General features: G+C 36.3%; 1 protein-coding gene across 2 annotated transcripts in view; it reads left to right on the top strand.

Moving 5' to 3' along the window:
• Positions 1–17,680, top strand: part of DCBLD2 (discoidin, CUB and LCCL domain containing 2) — a 99,878-nt gene that overhangs the window by 9,922 nt on the left and 72,276 nt on the right. Inside the window, exon 2 of one of the 2 annotated variants that reach the window (XM_019024002.4) lies at positions 10,141–10,368. The exons of the other annotated variant lie outside the window; for it this stretch is intronic. Coding sequence (XP_018879547.2) covers positions 10,141–10,368 — 228 coding nt within the window. The remainder of the gene's footprint in view (positions 1–10,140; positions 10,369–17,680) is intronic. 2 annotated transcript variants of the gene reach the window in all.

Raw genomic sequence — 17,680 nt, 5'->3', positions numbered from 1 at the left:
ATGGAAATAGGGAGAAACACCAGGAGCTTCAGAAAGGTTTCACAAAGAAAATAACATTGAGTAGGTATTTGCTAGGTGGATAAAAGGAGGAGGGACGTTATTCTTGGCAGAGTGGAATGTCAAGTGCAGTGGCACAGAGGTGAGAGCGTGGAGCATGTGGGGAGTCACCTATAGTTCAGGACTGTGGAACAAAGAGGTTGTGGGAAAAGTGAAGAGATGAGACCAGAAAGGGAATCAGGGGCCAGATTGTGATAGCCTTTGTATCCTGGCTGAAGCATTTGAACTTTGTTGTATCATCAGTGGAAAACAGTTAAAGGATTTCTAAATAAGGGACCTACATGACCCAGTTAGTATTTAAGAAACTCTGGCTGGAGTGTGGACAGTGGATTAGAGGGAGAAAAGATAGAAAGTTGGGGAAACCTATTAGAGAACTTTGCAAGGGCCTGCACTTGTTCAGAGGGACTAAATTTAGAACTGCTAAGGAGACAAAAAGTATAAAATATAATGATTAGTTAAATTTGAGAGAGCCAAGTCAGTTTAATATTGAGATTTTTCTTTCTGGAATCTTCTTCGTCTTCCTGCATTCCACTTCTCTCATTCACCAGGATTTCTACCTAGCTAACTGCTTGCTTGCTTGCTTGCTTGCTTGCTTGCTTGCTTTTTTCTTTCTTTCTCTCTCTCTCTCTCTCTCCCTCCCTCTCCCTCTCCCTCTCCCTCTGTCACACATGCACACACACACACACATTCTCACACTCACACTGAAGCACTCATTACTTCCCTTTAGTACTCATCATCCCTGGAATGACTCTCTCTGTTTGTCTTACTCCCTATATTGTAAACTCTGTAAGGACAGGGGTCTTGTCTGACATTTTTACTGTTGTTCCTAATACCTAGTAGCACACTGCAGGACATGTGGAGGTTGTTCATTGAATGCGTAGGACATGTGGAGTTTCAAATGCTGTGGAACTTCTGAGTAAAAGTGCTTAGTATGTATATAGATAAGATTGAAGACTTTGGAGCTTTCTCCATTTAGTGACAACTGAAGTCAAGGAGTAGATTGCCCACATAGAATACAGAGTGGGGAAAGAACTCTGAAGAACAGCAACATCAACAGCTTGTAGTAACAAGGTTACATACAGTTAAGGTGTCTGCGAGATGCAGTTGGAGGGTTAAAGGAATTAAGACATGGGAGGAGAGATTTAAGAAGGAGGGAGGGGAGATATGAAGTAAGGGAGAAGGAAGCAAGAGAAGGAAGTGCCAGCAATGCCAGATGCTGTAGAAGGTAACAAAAGATAAGGATGGAAAATTCTCCATTGGCTTTTGGCAGCTCAGAAACTGACTGCTTTAGTGAAGAGTTTCATTGGATATGTAGATCTGTGTGTTTCCTAGGGCAGCTGTAACAAAGTACCACAAACTTAATTGACTTAAATTTATTGTCTCACAGTTATGGAGGCTAGAATTCTGACAGCAGGGTGTAAAGAGGGCCATGCTCTTTCCTAAGACTCTAAGGTAGGATCCTTATCTCTTTCTAGCTTTTTGGTGATTGCTACTCTTAGCATTGCTTGGCTTTTAATATATCACTCCAGTCTCTGCCTCTGTGGTTACATGTGGTTCTCCGTGCATCTCTGTCTAAACTTTCCTCCTCTTAGAAAACACCAGTTGTTGGATTAGGGCCTACTCTAACTCCAGAATGACTTCATTTTAACTTGATTACATTTGCAAAATCCAGTTTCCAGATAAGGTCACATTTGTAGGTACCAAAAATTAGGACTTGAACATGTATCTTTTTGAGGGACACAATTCAACCCGCAACAGTCTTGAACGTGAATTGCAGTGCATTGACATTAGAAAAGGAGGCAAAGAAGACATCAAGTATAGGCAACTAAAGAAATCTATGTACAAGAAGGAAAAAGTGAGAAAAAAGGTGGTAGATGGGGGGTGGTGAGGGGACACCATGTAGAAGGAGGTTTTGTGTGTTTTTCGTTGTTACCCTTAGTGTTTTAAAGCTTGTAAAACTGCAGATCCAAGGCCCCACTGAAGAACTACAATTACAGGTTATAATTTGCAAAAAAGGCAAAATCAGTGTCTTGCAAATATAAGATGAACACACCAAATATTTTGTTCAACTCATTCATTAATGAGGGAATCAGTAAAATGTTAAAACTGTCCATAGAGTATTTGAGAAGCTAGGTGTTTATAGGCAATGTTAGGATATGATTGCTGCATTAGATGGCCAAAACTGATTAATGGCCAACAAAGCCTTAAACTTTTACCTATAGGTTATTTTTTCAACTATAGAGAAATTATGTGTATCTTTACCAAACAGCAATCTGTAAGTTAACATGTAACCAAGACTGCAACCTTTAATCAGCATTAAATAGCAGGTGGTAATTATTTTGCCCTATAACTTTGAGTGGCTTTTGCTTTTTATGACATTTAAAGGATGTGCTGCACACTTTTTTTTTTTTACCGTATTTCCAAGTTTCAGGTCATCTTTCTGACATACTTGTTAGAATCCATGGAGGTGGAAATAGGAGCCTGAGAACCTTTAATTAGCCTGTAAGTGATTCTAACATTGACTTGACTTTGAGTACCACCAAATAAGAGAAAACTGAGAGGCTTTGAGTGCCCATCTGAGGCTGGAACCCATTACTATCTGATGACACTCATCTCCTGGGTTTTGTGAGTTTTTTCTCTTTCTATAGTGCTCAACTCTTTGAAAAGGGAAATTATTTAATGATCTAGGGTGGAGCTTTTGCCAGGCAGATATATGCTTAAGAAGAATACAGTGGCTAGAAAGCGAAGGTATCAGAAAGAGTGTAGTTAATATATTGGACGTGAGGCCCAGACTAGGTAGAGAAAGAAGTGAGGCCAGGATCAGCTTAACAGATGGAGAGAGAAGAGAGAAATCCAGTTCACAGAAAGTATGCAGTGGGTGTAAGAGAGCTGAGAGGTCAGGAGACTGTAACCAGAAGAGCGAGATGTTAAAGTTTTTAAGATTTCAGAGTTGGGAGTAGTTTCCAATAATGGCAAAAATAAAGTCCAGGTTGTGGTCCTGAGAGTGAGTTACTGAACTGCAGTAGAGGTCATTGGGTTGATTAGTGAGCATTACTTTCTCATAAATTTATACTTTCTACAAGACACTAGAAGCTTTAAAGCTGCTATAAATTTAAATTTCCTTAAATAATGTGCTGTTGTTCTCTTAACTTTAGCCAGATTGTAGCCAAGTGTACTGGGTCAATAAACAATGGGCAAAAGCTGTTCTGGTCTTTTATGACAATAATAGTACTCACAAATATTTATTGAGCACATTGTTATGGCTTAGGACCTTGACACCAGTTGTTTTCGTATGGTATGTCGTTTAAATCTTAACCTTGGTAGCTTGAATTGTTAATATTCCCATTTTACCCCTGGCAAAACTGCGATTTAGCAGCAATAAGTAACCTTTTCAAGGTCATAGTGAGTGGTAGAGAGGACATTTAAATTGATTGTATGACTCCAGTGTGTATAACCATTGCATTCTAGGTAGAGTATGTGCATGGTGGAGTTGAAGAGGATTTATATATCGCTCACATTCCTTCATGTTATTCAGTTTTGTAGATTATCACACATGCAGAGATGAGTTTGAGCTTAAAAAGAATGAAGCTGGGGGCAATGTCTTTTTAAAGAAATTGTCACATTGACCCTCTTTGGACTCTGAATGCATGTGCGTCTTATGCAGTATTTTAAAAATTAAATAAATGAGCTATCAAGCCACAAAAAACCATGGAGGAAACTTAAATACATTCTACTAAGTGAAAGAAGCCAATCCGAAAAGGCTACCAACTATATGATTCCAACTGTTTGATGCTCTGGAAAAGGCAAAACTAGGGAGACCCGAAAAAGATCAGTGGTTACCAGGGTTTTGGGGGAGGTAGAGATGAGCAGGTGGAACATGGGATTTTTAGGGCAGTGAAACTACTCTGTATGATACTATAGTGGTGGGTACATGTCATATATTTGTCCAGACCTATAGAATGTACACCAGGAGTGAACCCTAATATGAACTGTGGACTCAGGGTGATAACGATGTGTCAGTGTAGGTTCATCAATTGTAACAAATGTATCAGTTTAGTCAGGAATGTTAATAATGAAGGAGGCTATGCAAGTGTAGGGGCAAGGGATATATGACAAATATCTGTTCTTTCTATTCAGTTTTATTATAAACCTAAAACTGCTTTAAAAAGTGAAATATATTTTAAATACTAAATTTATGTTATATATATTTTACCACAATTTAAAAACTGTGAGGATGGAGAAAGATATACCTTGTGAACACTAAAGAAAACTGGAGTCGCTGTATTAATTTCAGACAAAACTTCAGAACAAGGAAAATTACCAGGGTTAAAGAGGACATTAAAAAATTAAGTGAAATTAGAGTAGTATTTGAATTATCTGAGATTTGTAGTGATGCAACTTAACAAACCTCACAATTACAAGGTTGATATAGTACTTCTGGTCTAAAACTTCACAGTACCAAATAATAAAAACTTTATTGTAACCAAATGAAATCAGATACGTTAGTTAACAGTTGCAACTTACTCTTCTGAACACTTTTCTGTTTCGTAAAAGCTCCATGCTTTCTCATTTTAAGGTCTCGCAGATGTATTATGTGACCAAAGTGACAGTTATTTAGAGCAAGTATAGTCAGACTCACCAGTTCACCAAAAAAAAAACCTTGAAAACTCACTGGAAAAGTTTAAACCTTTGCTCTCCATTTTTGGCATATTTGTGCAAGTGTATCCTGCATTTGCTGTTAAAGGAAATAATTTTGGAAATCACAATGTTCATATTATTAAAATTCAGTAATGCATATATAAGAATATAATTAATACAATTTATCAGTAGTGATATGGCTAAAATCTGGGGGTGGCTGGAAAGTCATATGGAATTAGCATCACAAGCACATACTTAAACAAAAAACACACTTGATTTGGAGTTTAATTAGAGTAGCCTAAAAAAGTATGCATTCTTTGTTGCAATAATTCATTGTCATTTAAATACGTTTAATTTTCTTTCTCTTTTTTCTAGGGATAAGTAGTAAAAAAAAAAAAAGGGTTTTTTTCCTGTAATAATATCAAAATTTGTATCTGGCTTAACACATCTGACCTTACACTCTTCAGAGGAAGTGAACACATGTTCTATGAGTAATTCCCTAGATAAATGTGCAGCCAAAGAATCATTAAGATCAAATTCCAGTGTTTATTCTTAGCTGAAATAAAATTAAAATTCAAAAATTAGGTTAACAGGCTTCTACCCTTTTTGATCAGTTATAGTCTGGTGGAGACCATGTCGAGGAGGAAGATGAAAAAGAGAACCTGTCAGTGATAGTGCTGATGGAGTTTGGAGAAGGAGAAAGTTAGTGAAGTTGGAGTTGGTGAGAATGTATGGATTGGTGCTCTGAACGTTGTTTTTTCCAATAGTAGTTTTACTCTTTTTGTCAATTCTGCCTTATGAGGAGGAATAATAGTAGGTGGTGTAGCCTGGTCACAGATCATTATTCTTCCCAGTGTACAAAGCTACTCAGAATTAATAGCAGTCACAGATGATTACCGTTAGCTCCCTTTCCCTCCTAATGTTAGGAGCTCCTGACCCAGAAAAAATATATATCATTTGAGGTCTGTAGACTAATAAAAAGCATATTTTTCTTTAACGTAAAGAAAAATAAAACATTCCTTTTACTTTTTTTTAAAATTGGAAAGTCGGAACATAAAACTCTTTAGTATAACTGCTGATATTTGGGGGAAAACCAGTCTCTTAGTGAATAGAACAGCATTACCCTTTGGGCCAAATGGAACCCAGCCAAGAGTTAAACCAGATCTTTTTTCTGAGATTTTCTAGCTTTAACTCTAAGTCAGCACTTAACCTCAGCACTATTCACTATTAAGGTTGGTCATTCTTTGTTCTGAGGGACCTCCTGTGCATGATGTTTTAGCAGCTTTTCTGGCCTTTACCTACTAGATGCCAAAAACACCCCTCCCCCTCCAGTTGTGACAACCAAAATTGTCTCAAGACACTGCCAAATGGGAGGTAAAATTGCATCTGTGGGGTCCTCTTCTCCTCTGCCCTGCAACCCACCTTTTGAGAATCACTGCTCTAAGTGTATTACATAATTGGTTGATCAAGAATGTTTTCCCAATTTTAGTTCTACTTTTAAATATTTTGTCGTATTTTAAGTATCTTGGTGGAATAGGCTTTACTTTTAAGAACTGTAAAAATAAACTGGAAACACATTTCTAATTTAGGGGTGAAAATGAGAACGAGGTCTTTCCTTGATTTGCAAATTCAGTGTTAAGACCTTTGCATACCTAGCACAGTGTTTTTCAGATTGCAGTTGGGGACACATTAGGGGGTCATGAAATACTTTAGTGGGTCATGAGCATGCATGCGAGAGTGTATAGGGTCACGATGTAAAAGGTATTTCTTTTGGAATAAGCAAAAAACATGTATATGTCTAGCCTTCCCTTTTGCACTGGAGTATTCTGAACATATATTTCATAGCAGTAGGTGCTTAGTTAAGCTATTTATCCAGTCAGGTTAAACTTGTCAAATATTTTTTGAGATACAAAACATTCAAATTTGTTCATTGCTGTAGATTGGAGACCTGTTGTTAACTTTAGTTTCTGGTGCATATCATCTTGCTTGCAAGAGGAGGAAGCTCTGAACTCCATCACATATTTTAGAACATTCTTGGCACGTTACTTGTGGACTGTTCCTGCCCTCCCCCTACACAAGGTTATGAAAAAAGACAACTCTGTAATTATTTTCTTCATCGGCATGCATGCAAAAGTCCTGTTTTTCATCAGTTAGTATTTCTTTTGTTAACTTTTGTAGAAATTATCCTTCATGTTGGAAAGGGCAGTAAATGTTTCGTGTATTTATTGAGACTCAAACATGAGCATAAGACGCCTAAAAATTACTCCTAACACTCTGCGTGTACTCTTTGTAAAAATCATTTTTAAATGACAACCGTAAGTTGAATAATAGCCTACGGGGAATACCTTAAGTGTGAGAATCTGCCACTACAAAGTCGTAGATTCAGCTGTCAGTAGAAAATGCCTGAGTTTCTGAAATTCATCTACACTTTCAATCACCTTAAAAGCTGCCTTTGTTTCTATTTACTAAAGAACGTGCATTTATATTTTGAGTTACTTTGTTTATTCAGTGGTTATTTTTTGAAGATTGAACCACCTACGGGAAGAATGTTTTCATCTTTTCAGTAGTAAGGGCATTTCAGACTAGTTTTATAATGTTAGGAACTCTGTCTTAGGGTGGTAGTTTTTTCCTCTGAGAAAAAATGTTAGCGATTGTTTAAGAGTTATTTATCTTACAATTTATTTATTTTCACAGTAGATCTTTTTATATCCCTATGTTTTTAATTTAGCTGATATCCAGCAGAGATATTCAAGGTATTTTCATGCCAGTTTCAGGGGAAATTTGTGGGGTTTTTTTTTTTATGGACTGTGTAACATCCTACATTTTATATTTGCAAAAGACCAGCGGATATATTGCACAGAAATCCACATGTTTATTACATTCTGCCCTTATATATTTTTGTGTTACTGAGTTGCTATGCCTAGTTGTTGTGTGTGAAATGAAAGCAAGTATAGAAGATAGCTAAAATTTAATGTTGATTAAAAACTAAGCTTTGTGTGAGAGATACTTGTTCAGAAAGCCAGATTTCTAGTACTGACCTTTAAAAGTAGACTAAGGAGCAATACTAATATGGATTCAACAATAAAATTTCTTTATCAGCCAAGGATACGATTTTTAAGTATTGTCATAAGAATTTAGGTACAAAGTTGTTCCATCATTAAAGTTAGTTTTGAGACTAATTTGAAATTACTTTTTCATAGATTAATGTACAGTTTCCTTATTCAATTAATAAACATTTATTTAGCATCCACCACTTACTAAAAACTATATGAAGTTCTTATTCGTAGGCTTTTGAAAGCTTTCATCTTTTCTAGCAAATATTAGCACTACATTTGTTCTTAAAAATAATCAACATAGTAGAAAGTTCTGTTACAGCCCTCTGTGTCCCTATTGAGTTTAGAACTCAGCAGTGTCACTTTTAATATAGTTTTTGTGTAAGTGCTGTACTATTCCAAAAGGTGATTTATAAATAACTGTTTTGAAGGACAAAATGCTGTTATTTTAAAGCATATATTCATCATCCTACTAGAAAGAGATTTATTTGAATCTCATTGTTACGGAATGCTGAACAGTACAGTTGGAGCAGCTGCTGAAACTCCTAAATGAACATTAATTTTTCCTTCTGGGTACTCAGTAAAAACAAAATACAAACTTTATGATAAAGAATGCAAATATTTCATTTTTACAAACATGTTGTTAACTAAGTTTCCGTATTTAGCTGCTGAATAAATTTCTGGAGCAAGTAATGCTGCTGCCAATATATAAAGGTCATTTTTTCAAATCTTTAATTTTACTTCTTATTCTATAGGGAAAAAATAAGGTGTGCGGGAGGAACTACTAAAAAGTTAAATTTCGGTAAATATAGAATTAAACTTCATTAAATATTGCTTTAATAATTTCAAGAAGGAGTGCCTTGTAGTCTGTAATAGTCAGTAATCTGCATAATCTTTCGTACATAGTGTTTTTAGAAATATTCAGCTTCTCGACATTTATGCAGCCGACAGACATATGAAAAAAATGCTCATCATCACTGGTCATTAGAGAATGCAGATCAAAACCACAATGAGATACTATCTCATGGCCAGTTAGAATGGTAATCATTAAAAAGTCAGGAAACAACAGATGCTGGAGAGGATGTGGAGAAATAGGAATGCTATTACACTGTTGGTGGGAGTGTAAATTAGTTCAACCATTGTGGAAGACAGTGTGGCGATTCCTCAAGGATCTAGAACTGGAAATACCATTTGACCCAGCCATCCCATTACTGGGCATATTCCCAAAGGATCATAAATCATGCTACTATAAAAACACATGCACACATATGTTTATTGCAGCACTATTCACAATAGCAAAGACTTGGAACTAACCCAAGTGTTCATCAGTAATAGACTGGATAAAGAAAATGTGGCACATATACACCATGGAATACTATGCAGCCATAAAAAAGGATGAGTTCATGTCCTTTGCAGGGACATGGATGAAGCTGGAAACCATCATTCTCAGCAAATTATCACAAGGACAGAAAACCAAACACCACATGTTCTCACTCATAAGTGGGGGTTGAACAATGAGAACACACGTACACAGGGAAGGGAGTATCACACACTGGGGCCTGTCAGAGGCTGGGAGGCTGGGGAAGGGATAGCATTAGGAGAAATACCTAGTGTAGATGATGGGTTGATGGGCACAGCAAACCAACATGGCACATGTATACCTGTGTAACCTGTGCATTGTGCACGTGTACCCCAGAACTTGTATAATTTTTAAAAAGTTTTAAAAAAAAAAAAAGAGCGTCCATTCAGCTTCTCACAGATATTTTGGTTCATGATTTGTAAATAGATGAAGCTGACCACATTTTTATATTTTACATTCACTTTTTGAACAATTACTCTAAGTTGCTCTTCTTTTGAAGATTGGATTTATTATAACATGTATGTGTATATTTAATGACTACTAATTTATATTTACTTTTATTTTTTCAGAATTGAAATCTCCTTGAACTTATAAATTATATAAGTAACCATTGATTATTTTGACCTAACTTGTCTTCTCTTGCCTCCTGTGAATAGATATACTGAGAACAATGTCAGGTCTTGTGATTTGTTAAAGGATACAAAGTTACAGCTAGATAGGAGGAATCTACCACTGCAGGATGGCTATAGTTAACAAAATTATGTAGTTTCAGGTAACACAAGTGATAAATGTTTGTGATGATGCATTTGCTAATTGCCCTGATCTGATCACTATACATCATATGTATCAGAACATCACTGTGAACCCCATGAGTATGTACAATTATTTGTCCATTAAAAAAATTAAAATAGAAAGTATGGGTGGTATAAAATATTTGATGTCGTGCATATTTTTAAATCTTCACAAAAAAATCATTATAGAGGAAGTAAAATATGTGAGAATAATTTATCATTCTTTTCACTTTTTTTAAAGGTGATGGATGTGGACACACTGTACTAGGCCCTGAGAGTGGAACCCTTACATCCATAAACTACCCACAGACCTATCCCAACAGCTCTGTTTGTGAATGGGAGATCCGTGTAAAGATGGGAGAGAGAGTTCGCATCAAATTTGGTGACTTTGACATTGAAGATTCTGATTCTTGTCACTTTAATTACTTGAGAATTTATAATGGAATTGGAGTCAGCAGAACTGAAATAGGTAGGACTTTTTTTGGTAAATGTACATGTAAATACATCATTGTCTCAATGATGTATTTTTTGATATTAACATTAAATAACCATGCAGCGTAAGGTGCTATGTGGGAAATTATTGAATATGTGTAAAAATTTCGAATTTGAATCTTTTGGGAAGAGAAGATTCTTGTCTGTTTACTTTATTTACTTTTCTAATAAGCACATATTGGTACCCTTGCCGAAGATGCCACTGTACTACTAAGAAGGAGGAAGTTAATTCTCTGTTTTTATTTTTATTTTTATTTTTTTTGAGACAGAGTCTCGCTTTTGTAGCCCAGGCTGGAGGGCAATGGTGCAATTTTGGCTCACTGCAACCTCCGCCTCCTGGGTTCAAGCTATCCTCCTGCCTCGGCCTCCCAAGTAGCTGATTACAGGCGCTCGCCACCATAGCCAGCTAATTTTTTTTTGATTTTTAGTAGAGACAGGGTTTCACCATGGTGGCCAGGCTGTTGGCCAGGCTAGTCTCAAACTCCAGCCTCAGGTGATCCACCCACCTCAGCCTCCCAAAGTGCTGGGATTACAGGCGTAAGCCACTGCACCCAGCCAATTATCTCATTTTTAAAAATGTTTTCCTTTCATAGTTTTATTTGCAATTGAAGAATACAAGTATAATTAATGCTTAGGAGACAGTATAGCATGGTGATTAAAAGCAAGGGTTTTGGATCCAAACTTCCTGGGATTAAAGCATAACTCTCATCAGCTTGCTGTGTGACTTTGGCCAGATTACCTGACCTCTCCATTTTTTCTCTTGTAAAAAATACAGGGAATGAACTAGTATGTGTAACGTGCTTAGAAAAGTAAACAGCACCTAAGACATAATATATGCTTAGTAAATGGTAGTGGCCATTGTTGTTGTTCTTGATTAAGAGCAGTGGTTCTCAATTATAACTGCATATTAGAGCCACCTAAGTAGTAAACAATACCATAAACCCAGTTACCATCCTAGACCAGTTGAATCAGAATTGACTAGGTGGAACCCAGGCCTCAGTATCTTAAACGCTTCCTGGGAAAATCTCTTGCAGTCACGGTTAAAAACCTTTGATTTAGGCATCAGTACCTTTCTTAAGCAAGAAAGGTGGAAAAATTTGTAAGGCTTTTTAGGTGAACTAACATTATAAAATTAGGAATTCTCTGTGAGTTTATTTAGAAACATTTTTTGGTTCCAGTGTGTAAAATATCCTTCAGAACTATAATAGGAATCCAGTATACTGTTCTTTAAATACCATACTGTGTTCATCCTCTGGCTTCCTCTCCATCTCTAGTGAAATCCTTCATCTCTTCTTTACTTTTTTGGCCTCTTATCTACCAGAGGAAAAATTCCTGCCCTATCTCCCAGGCTGCTGATTGATAAACTTTGGTGCTTCTCAGTCACTTCTTGATTAACCTGGTGGTTTGAGCACCACGTGCGTATTGCATGAATATATGGTGTTGAACAAAGTTTTAGGAACACAAATTGCCTGAGGATGTAGAAAAACTTACTGTAATATTAACACTAATAGAAGATAACTGGATAGTAGATGTCTCCTGCAGATGCAGTAGGGAGCAGACAGTACCACCTGAGCATTCTTTAAGCAACAGTGAGGAAAAGTGAAACACAGTTTGGTCACCCCTCTAACACTTTACAGGAAATAAGGGAGATAGAGAAATACATTCTACTGAGTGTAAGGACTAAATTAAGGATATGAGAAATTCTGTAGAACAAACGACCTAGTTTCTTCAACATATACATAGCATTTTAAAAAAATAGGAGGAGGGGGAAGGTAACTGTTCTACACTGTGACATATCTTCCTAAAATAATATGTAGACTTTGCTTGGATCTTGATTCAAGCTAACCACTGAAAGAAATTATTTTTAAGATTATCAGACCAAGGTGGGCGGATCACGAGGTTAGGTGATTGAGACCATCCTGGCTAACATGGTGAAACCCTGCCTCTACTGAAAATAAAAAAAAATGAGCCGGGCGTGGTGGCTGGCGCCTGTAGTCCTAGCTACTTGGGAGGCTGAGGCAGGAGAATGGCGTGAACCCGGGTGACGGAGCTTGCAGTGAGCCGAGATCGAGCCACTGCACTCCAGCCTGGGTGACAGAGCAAGACTCCGTCTCAAAAAAAGAAAAAAAGATTATCAGAGAAATTTGAAGCATTGGGCATTCAGTGATGGTAAAGAATGACTGTTTTAGATGTAATAATGTTAAAATTATTTTTAAGTTCTAATTTGTTAGAGACATTCTCAAGTTCAAATGTCTAGGATTTATTTTTAAGTATTTCAGAAATAGGGAGAAGGATAGGAGAAACAAGGGCACATTAGTGAAGCTGAGTAATGGGCAGATGGGAATTGTTACACCCTCTTCTTTCTACTTTTGTGTAATTTTGAAAATTCCAATAAAGAAAAGTGGTTATGTTAAAATAAAACGAGAATTATATATTTAGATAATACATAGTGGCACTGTTGGTAGAGTGGAAGAGTGGCGTGGGGAAGATTCTGAGCACAGGTTTCAAATTGCTCGCTGAATTCTAGTCAAAGCTCCAGGAGTTACTTGCTGAGAGTCCTTTTTCTACAAAGTGTTGAACCTGCCCAGACTTCATAGTCACTTTCTGTACGGTCTGAAGATTAAAAGAAGTAATACTTTGCAGTGTTTAGTGTGTAATAGGTATTTAATAAATCTCAGCTTTCCCTTATTTCCATTGCTTTTTCCTATTCTCCTCATGGGTGAATGGAAAGCTGCAGAAAGGTCAAGGGGCCTGAGTGATGATGGTTCCTGATGGGCTTCAGTTTGTACCCACCCTTCCCCCATCACACCTACCGTATACCCACTGGTCCTCCATTTGGTAGCAGCCTATGGTTAGTGGTAGAAAAGTTTCTTAACGTATTGCAGAGAAATAAAGATAATTCAAGAATAGTCATTTAACATTCTGGTTAAGATAGGTCTGCAGAGAATTACAGGATAGAAACAAATACATTGTGGGCATCAGGATTTCAGGGATAATGTCACTGAATCTTTTTTTCCCCCCCTATATCATATTTTCTCAGTGCCCCTTTAGAAAACAAGCATTAAAGGAGAAGAGAGTTCGTTGGTCTCTCTGTGTTTCTGATGTTCACATTTGAAGTATATGGGCTAATTATTTCGTGGGATGTGTGTCTGATGCTTCCTCATTATTAGATTCCAGTGACAGACTTTTGGCAAGAATACCACAGATGCGATGTTCTCAGTGTATCATATCATGGCACATGAGCACATGAGATTGATTTGTCCCATTTTTGGTGCTATTAACTTTGATATTTTGGCTAAGGTGATGTCTCTCAGTTTTCTACACTGTAACTATGCTGCTCTTCATAACCAATACATGTCTGATTGGGAGACTCTTTGAAATGTTGGAAATATCCTGTTACTCATCAAACTTATACCCACTAGATTTGGGACATATTAATCTTGTATGAATCAATTATTATTTTCTAATTTCATTATTCCTTCTGTATTTATTAGGTTTTTTTTTCATACTAAAAACAGGATCTTTCCCTTCTCTCCCATTTGTTTGTTTATATCAGTGTGAAGTCAATGGATTCCTGTGTTAGGCCATCACTTATCACCCTTTCCTGTCATTATTTTGGTGCTCAGATTGTCCCAAATCTCCAGTGGGAGCCTCTTCACGCTAGCTCCTATGTCCTTTGGTGATGTCCTCATCATTATTTGAGTACTTCTTTATATTCTGGCACAGGATATTCGAGGTTTATCTTGTGATTGCCCTGCTCCAGTCCTGGAATCAGCCATTTCTTCAGGGAACCCTGGTTCTTTTTAGTGGAGAATGGTATTAGAAATCAATGTCTGGTTGCTAGGTTTAGACCAATGAGCTACCATATGCCCTATCAACAAATAGATTTAGTAAATAGACATTTATATATACATATGTATATACATGTACCTGTGTTATATCTTTTTATATTTATCTGCCTGTATTAAAGAGCATGAGTTTATGCTGATACCTTTAATACTAATGCAACATTATAGGGTTCATTCTATCCTTTTCCTATTTTTCTTTCTAACTCACTTCTCTGACAGTGAGAAATCTTGCTCCCATTACCTGTAATGTATTTACTTGTTCAGTGCTATAACCAGAAAATAGTTTTAGAATTGCTAACCCATGACTCGAACTGAAAGAAGCCTGCTACCTAGAATTCGTACCTGAGGACTTAGAGTCTAAATACTACATTAAAAAATTCTTTGGGCTGGTTCTTACTCCACCACCACCTGCCCTTCAATGTGGTTATGTTACTCATTTGAAATATGGTTTGGTTCATTTCTTTCTGTTCATCTTCCATTATAGGTTTTTTCTTTATCCTTGTTGGTTTTCTTTCTCTTTTGTTGAATATGTTAAACATTAACATGATTCTCAAAGTTAAAACTGTACAAAAAGGTAGATAAGTGACATTCCTCCCCTTTACAGTGCATTTCTTCTTTCCTTTTAACCCCATCTCCACTCACTCCCTGTAGCTAACCAATTGCATTAGTGTTTATCTTTTCTGTACTTCTTTATACAAATGACATTTATATTTTCTGTTTTCTCCTTTCTTATACGAACTTTAACATTCTTTCAATATTCTTTTGTACTTTGCTTTCTCCCTACCTATCAGTGTTTTCTGGAAATCACTGTGCATCATTTTGTAGAGATAGTCCTCATTCTTTTTACAGCAGTATAGAACTCCATCATGTGGATGTATCATAGTTTATTTAATCACTCTTTTATGAATGGTTGTATTGGTTGCTTTCAATATTTTACAGTTACAAACTATTTTTGTATTCTTAGAGGTGTCTTTGGTGTAGATTCCTGAAGTGATTGCTGAGTCAAAAGGTAAATTATATACTTTGTTAGACATTGCCAAATTGGAAGTTATACCAGTTTGCATTTCCATAGCATAAAAATGCTTGTTTTCCACAGCCTTCCCAACAAAGTGTGTTGTCATATCTTTTAAGTTTTGCCAACTGATAATGATAAATAGTGCTCAGTATAGTTGTAATTTGCATTTCTCTTACTATGAGTGAAATTGAACTGTTTTTTCCCATATGTTGACGGCCTTTTTTTTTACTTTTTATCTCTTCCTGTCTTTTGCCCGTTTTTCTGTCAAGTTTTTTTTTATTTTTAAAGACAGGTCTTTCTGTATTGCTCAGGCTGGCCTCAAACCCCTGGGCTCAAGCAATCATCTCACCTCAGCCCCCTGAGTAGCTGGGACGACAGGCACACACCATTTGCCCATCTGTCAAGTTTTATTGGTCTTTGTTTCTCTCAGGTTTTAGGACTTCTCATTATCTTTTAGGGATATTAGTCTATAAACATAATAGTGGTATATGCTACAAATAATTTCTCCTAATTTGCCAGTTGTCTTTTGACTTTGTTTATGGTACTTTTTTCAACCGTGCAAACTTTTAAAACTGTATTAATAGTTAGATTCATTAGTCTTTTTTTTAAATTGCATCTAGATTCTAAGTCCTAGTTAGAAAGCTTCTTCCTATATCCCAACTAAAGATAAATTTACCCATTTTTTTCATAGTGGGATTATATGATTTCATTTTTTATATTTAGATTCCTGGTACATCGGGGTTTTTTTCTTTTGTATGGCATGAAGTATAGATCTCATTGTGTTTTCCATATGACTAACCACTTGTCCCATCACCATGCATTTAAAAGTTTATCTTTGTCCCAGTGGTTTGAAATACTGCCTTTATCATATACTGCAGTTCTGTATGTGCTTGGGTCTATTTCTGGACTTTGGGTTGCACTCCGCAGATGTATCTATCCACATACCAGAATGTGACTGTTTTGTAAAGGCTTTCAGAGGCTTTATGGTATGTGTTAATGCCTGATAGGGCTTAGTCTCCTTTCAGAAACGTTCATTTTTAGTGTTTTCCTGGGTCTTCCTTCCTGTTTGTTTATCTATGTGAAGTTTAGTATCAGCTTATCTAACTCCATAAAAAAGCTCGTTGGTGTTTTTATTGACATTATGCTGTTTATAAATTAACTTTATGATGTTGAGTTATCATGTTCAAAACCAAGAGCTCTTTTTTTTTCTCCTTTCTTCACATCTACTTTTGTTGTCTTTAAGGATTGTTTTAAACTCTTTCTCATGTAGGGTTTACACATTTTTTGTTAAACTTAATCCTTAACATCTTATCTGCTTTGTTGCAGTGGAGATGGAGGTGTTTTTGTTTTGCTATTATATCCTGTAATGGGTTCCTAATTATGTGAAGATTGTATTTCTGTATGTTGATTTTTTTCTGATATTTTACTGAGTTTTTAAAATTATTTCAGTTAGTTTTATCATTCACTTTCTAGGGATTTTCAGATACACAATCACATCTGCAGATAGAGATAGTTCTACTTCCTTTTTTTCCATTTCTTATGCCTATGGTTGATTCTTTTATCTAATTGTATTGGCTAACACCTCCAGTCCAGGACTACGTTAAACAGTAGTGGAGAGAGTGAGCATCCTTTCCGGGTTCCTTATCTTAGTGGAAATTTAAAGTGTCTGAGCTCAGGTTGCCGTAACAAAATCTATAGACCGAGTGGCTTAAAAAAACAGCAGTTTACTTTCTCAGAGTTTTGGAGGCTAGAAGTCCCACATCAAGATGCCAAGCAATTCAGTTTCTGGTGAGGGCTCTCTTCCTGGCTTGTAGATGGCCACCTTCTTCCTGTGTCCTCACATGACGAGGTTGGAGGGATGAGGAGAGAGAAACAGCAGGTTCTCTCATGTCTCTTCTTATAAGTACACTAATCCTGTTGGATCAGCGCCCCACCTTAGGAAAACTAAAACCATTTAATTTTAATTACCTCTCCAAAGAGCCTAACTCCAACTCTAGTCATATTAAGAGTTGGGACTTCAACAGCAATTAATTTTGGTGGGGCGTACCAGTATCTGGTCCATAATAGGAAGTATCCACTGATTTCTGTTAAGTGTTGTTATCAAGAAAGATTATTGAATTTTGTTGAAAAGCTTTTTTAGCATCTATGGAGGTAATGATATGGTTTTTCTATCTAAATCTATTGGTATAGTGTATTATATTAATGGGTTCCCTAATATTGAAATAACTGTGCATTGTTGGAATAAGTATCTCTTGGTTATGATGTGGCATTCTTTTAATGTGGCATTGGATTATGTTTCCTAATGTTTTATTAGTATTTTTGCATAAATATTGGTGTGATATTAATTTGTAATTTACTTTGCATTTTCTTTATCAGGCTTAGGTATTGATACTATACATACAAATAAAAAGAAATATGAAGTTTTC

Source organism: Gorilla gorilla, chromosome 2 (assembly GCF_029281585.2).
Source record: "Gorilla gorilla gorilla isolate KB3781 chromosome 2, NHGRI_mGorGor1-v2.1_pri, whole genome shotgun sequence".
NCBI classification, from domain to species: Eukaryota; Metazoa; Chordata; class Mammalia; order Primates; family Hominidae; genus Gorilla; species Gorilla gorilla.
This window is presented reverse-complemented; position numbering and strand designations above follow the sequence as displayed.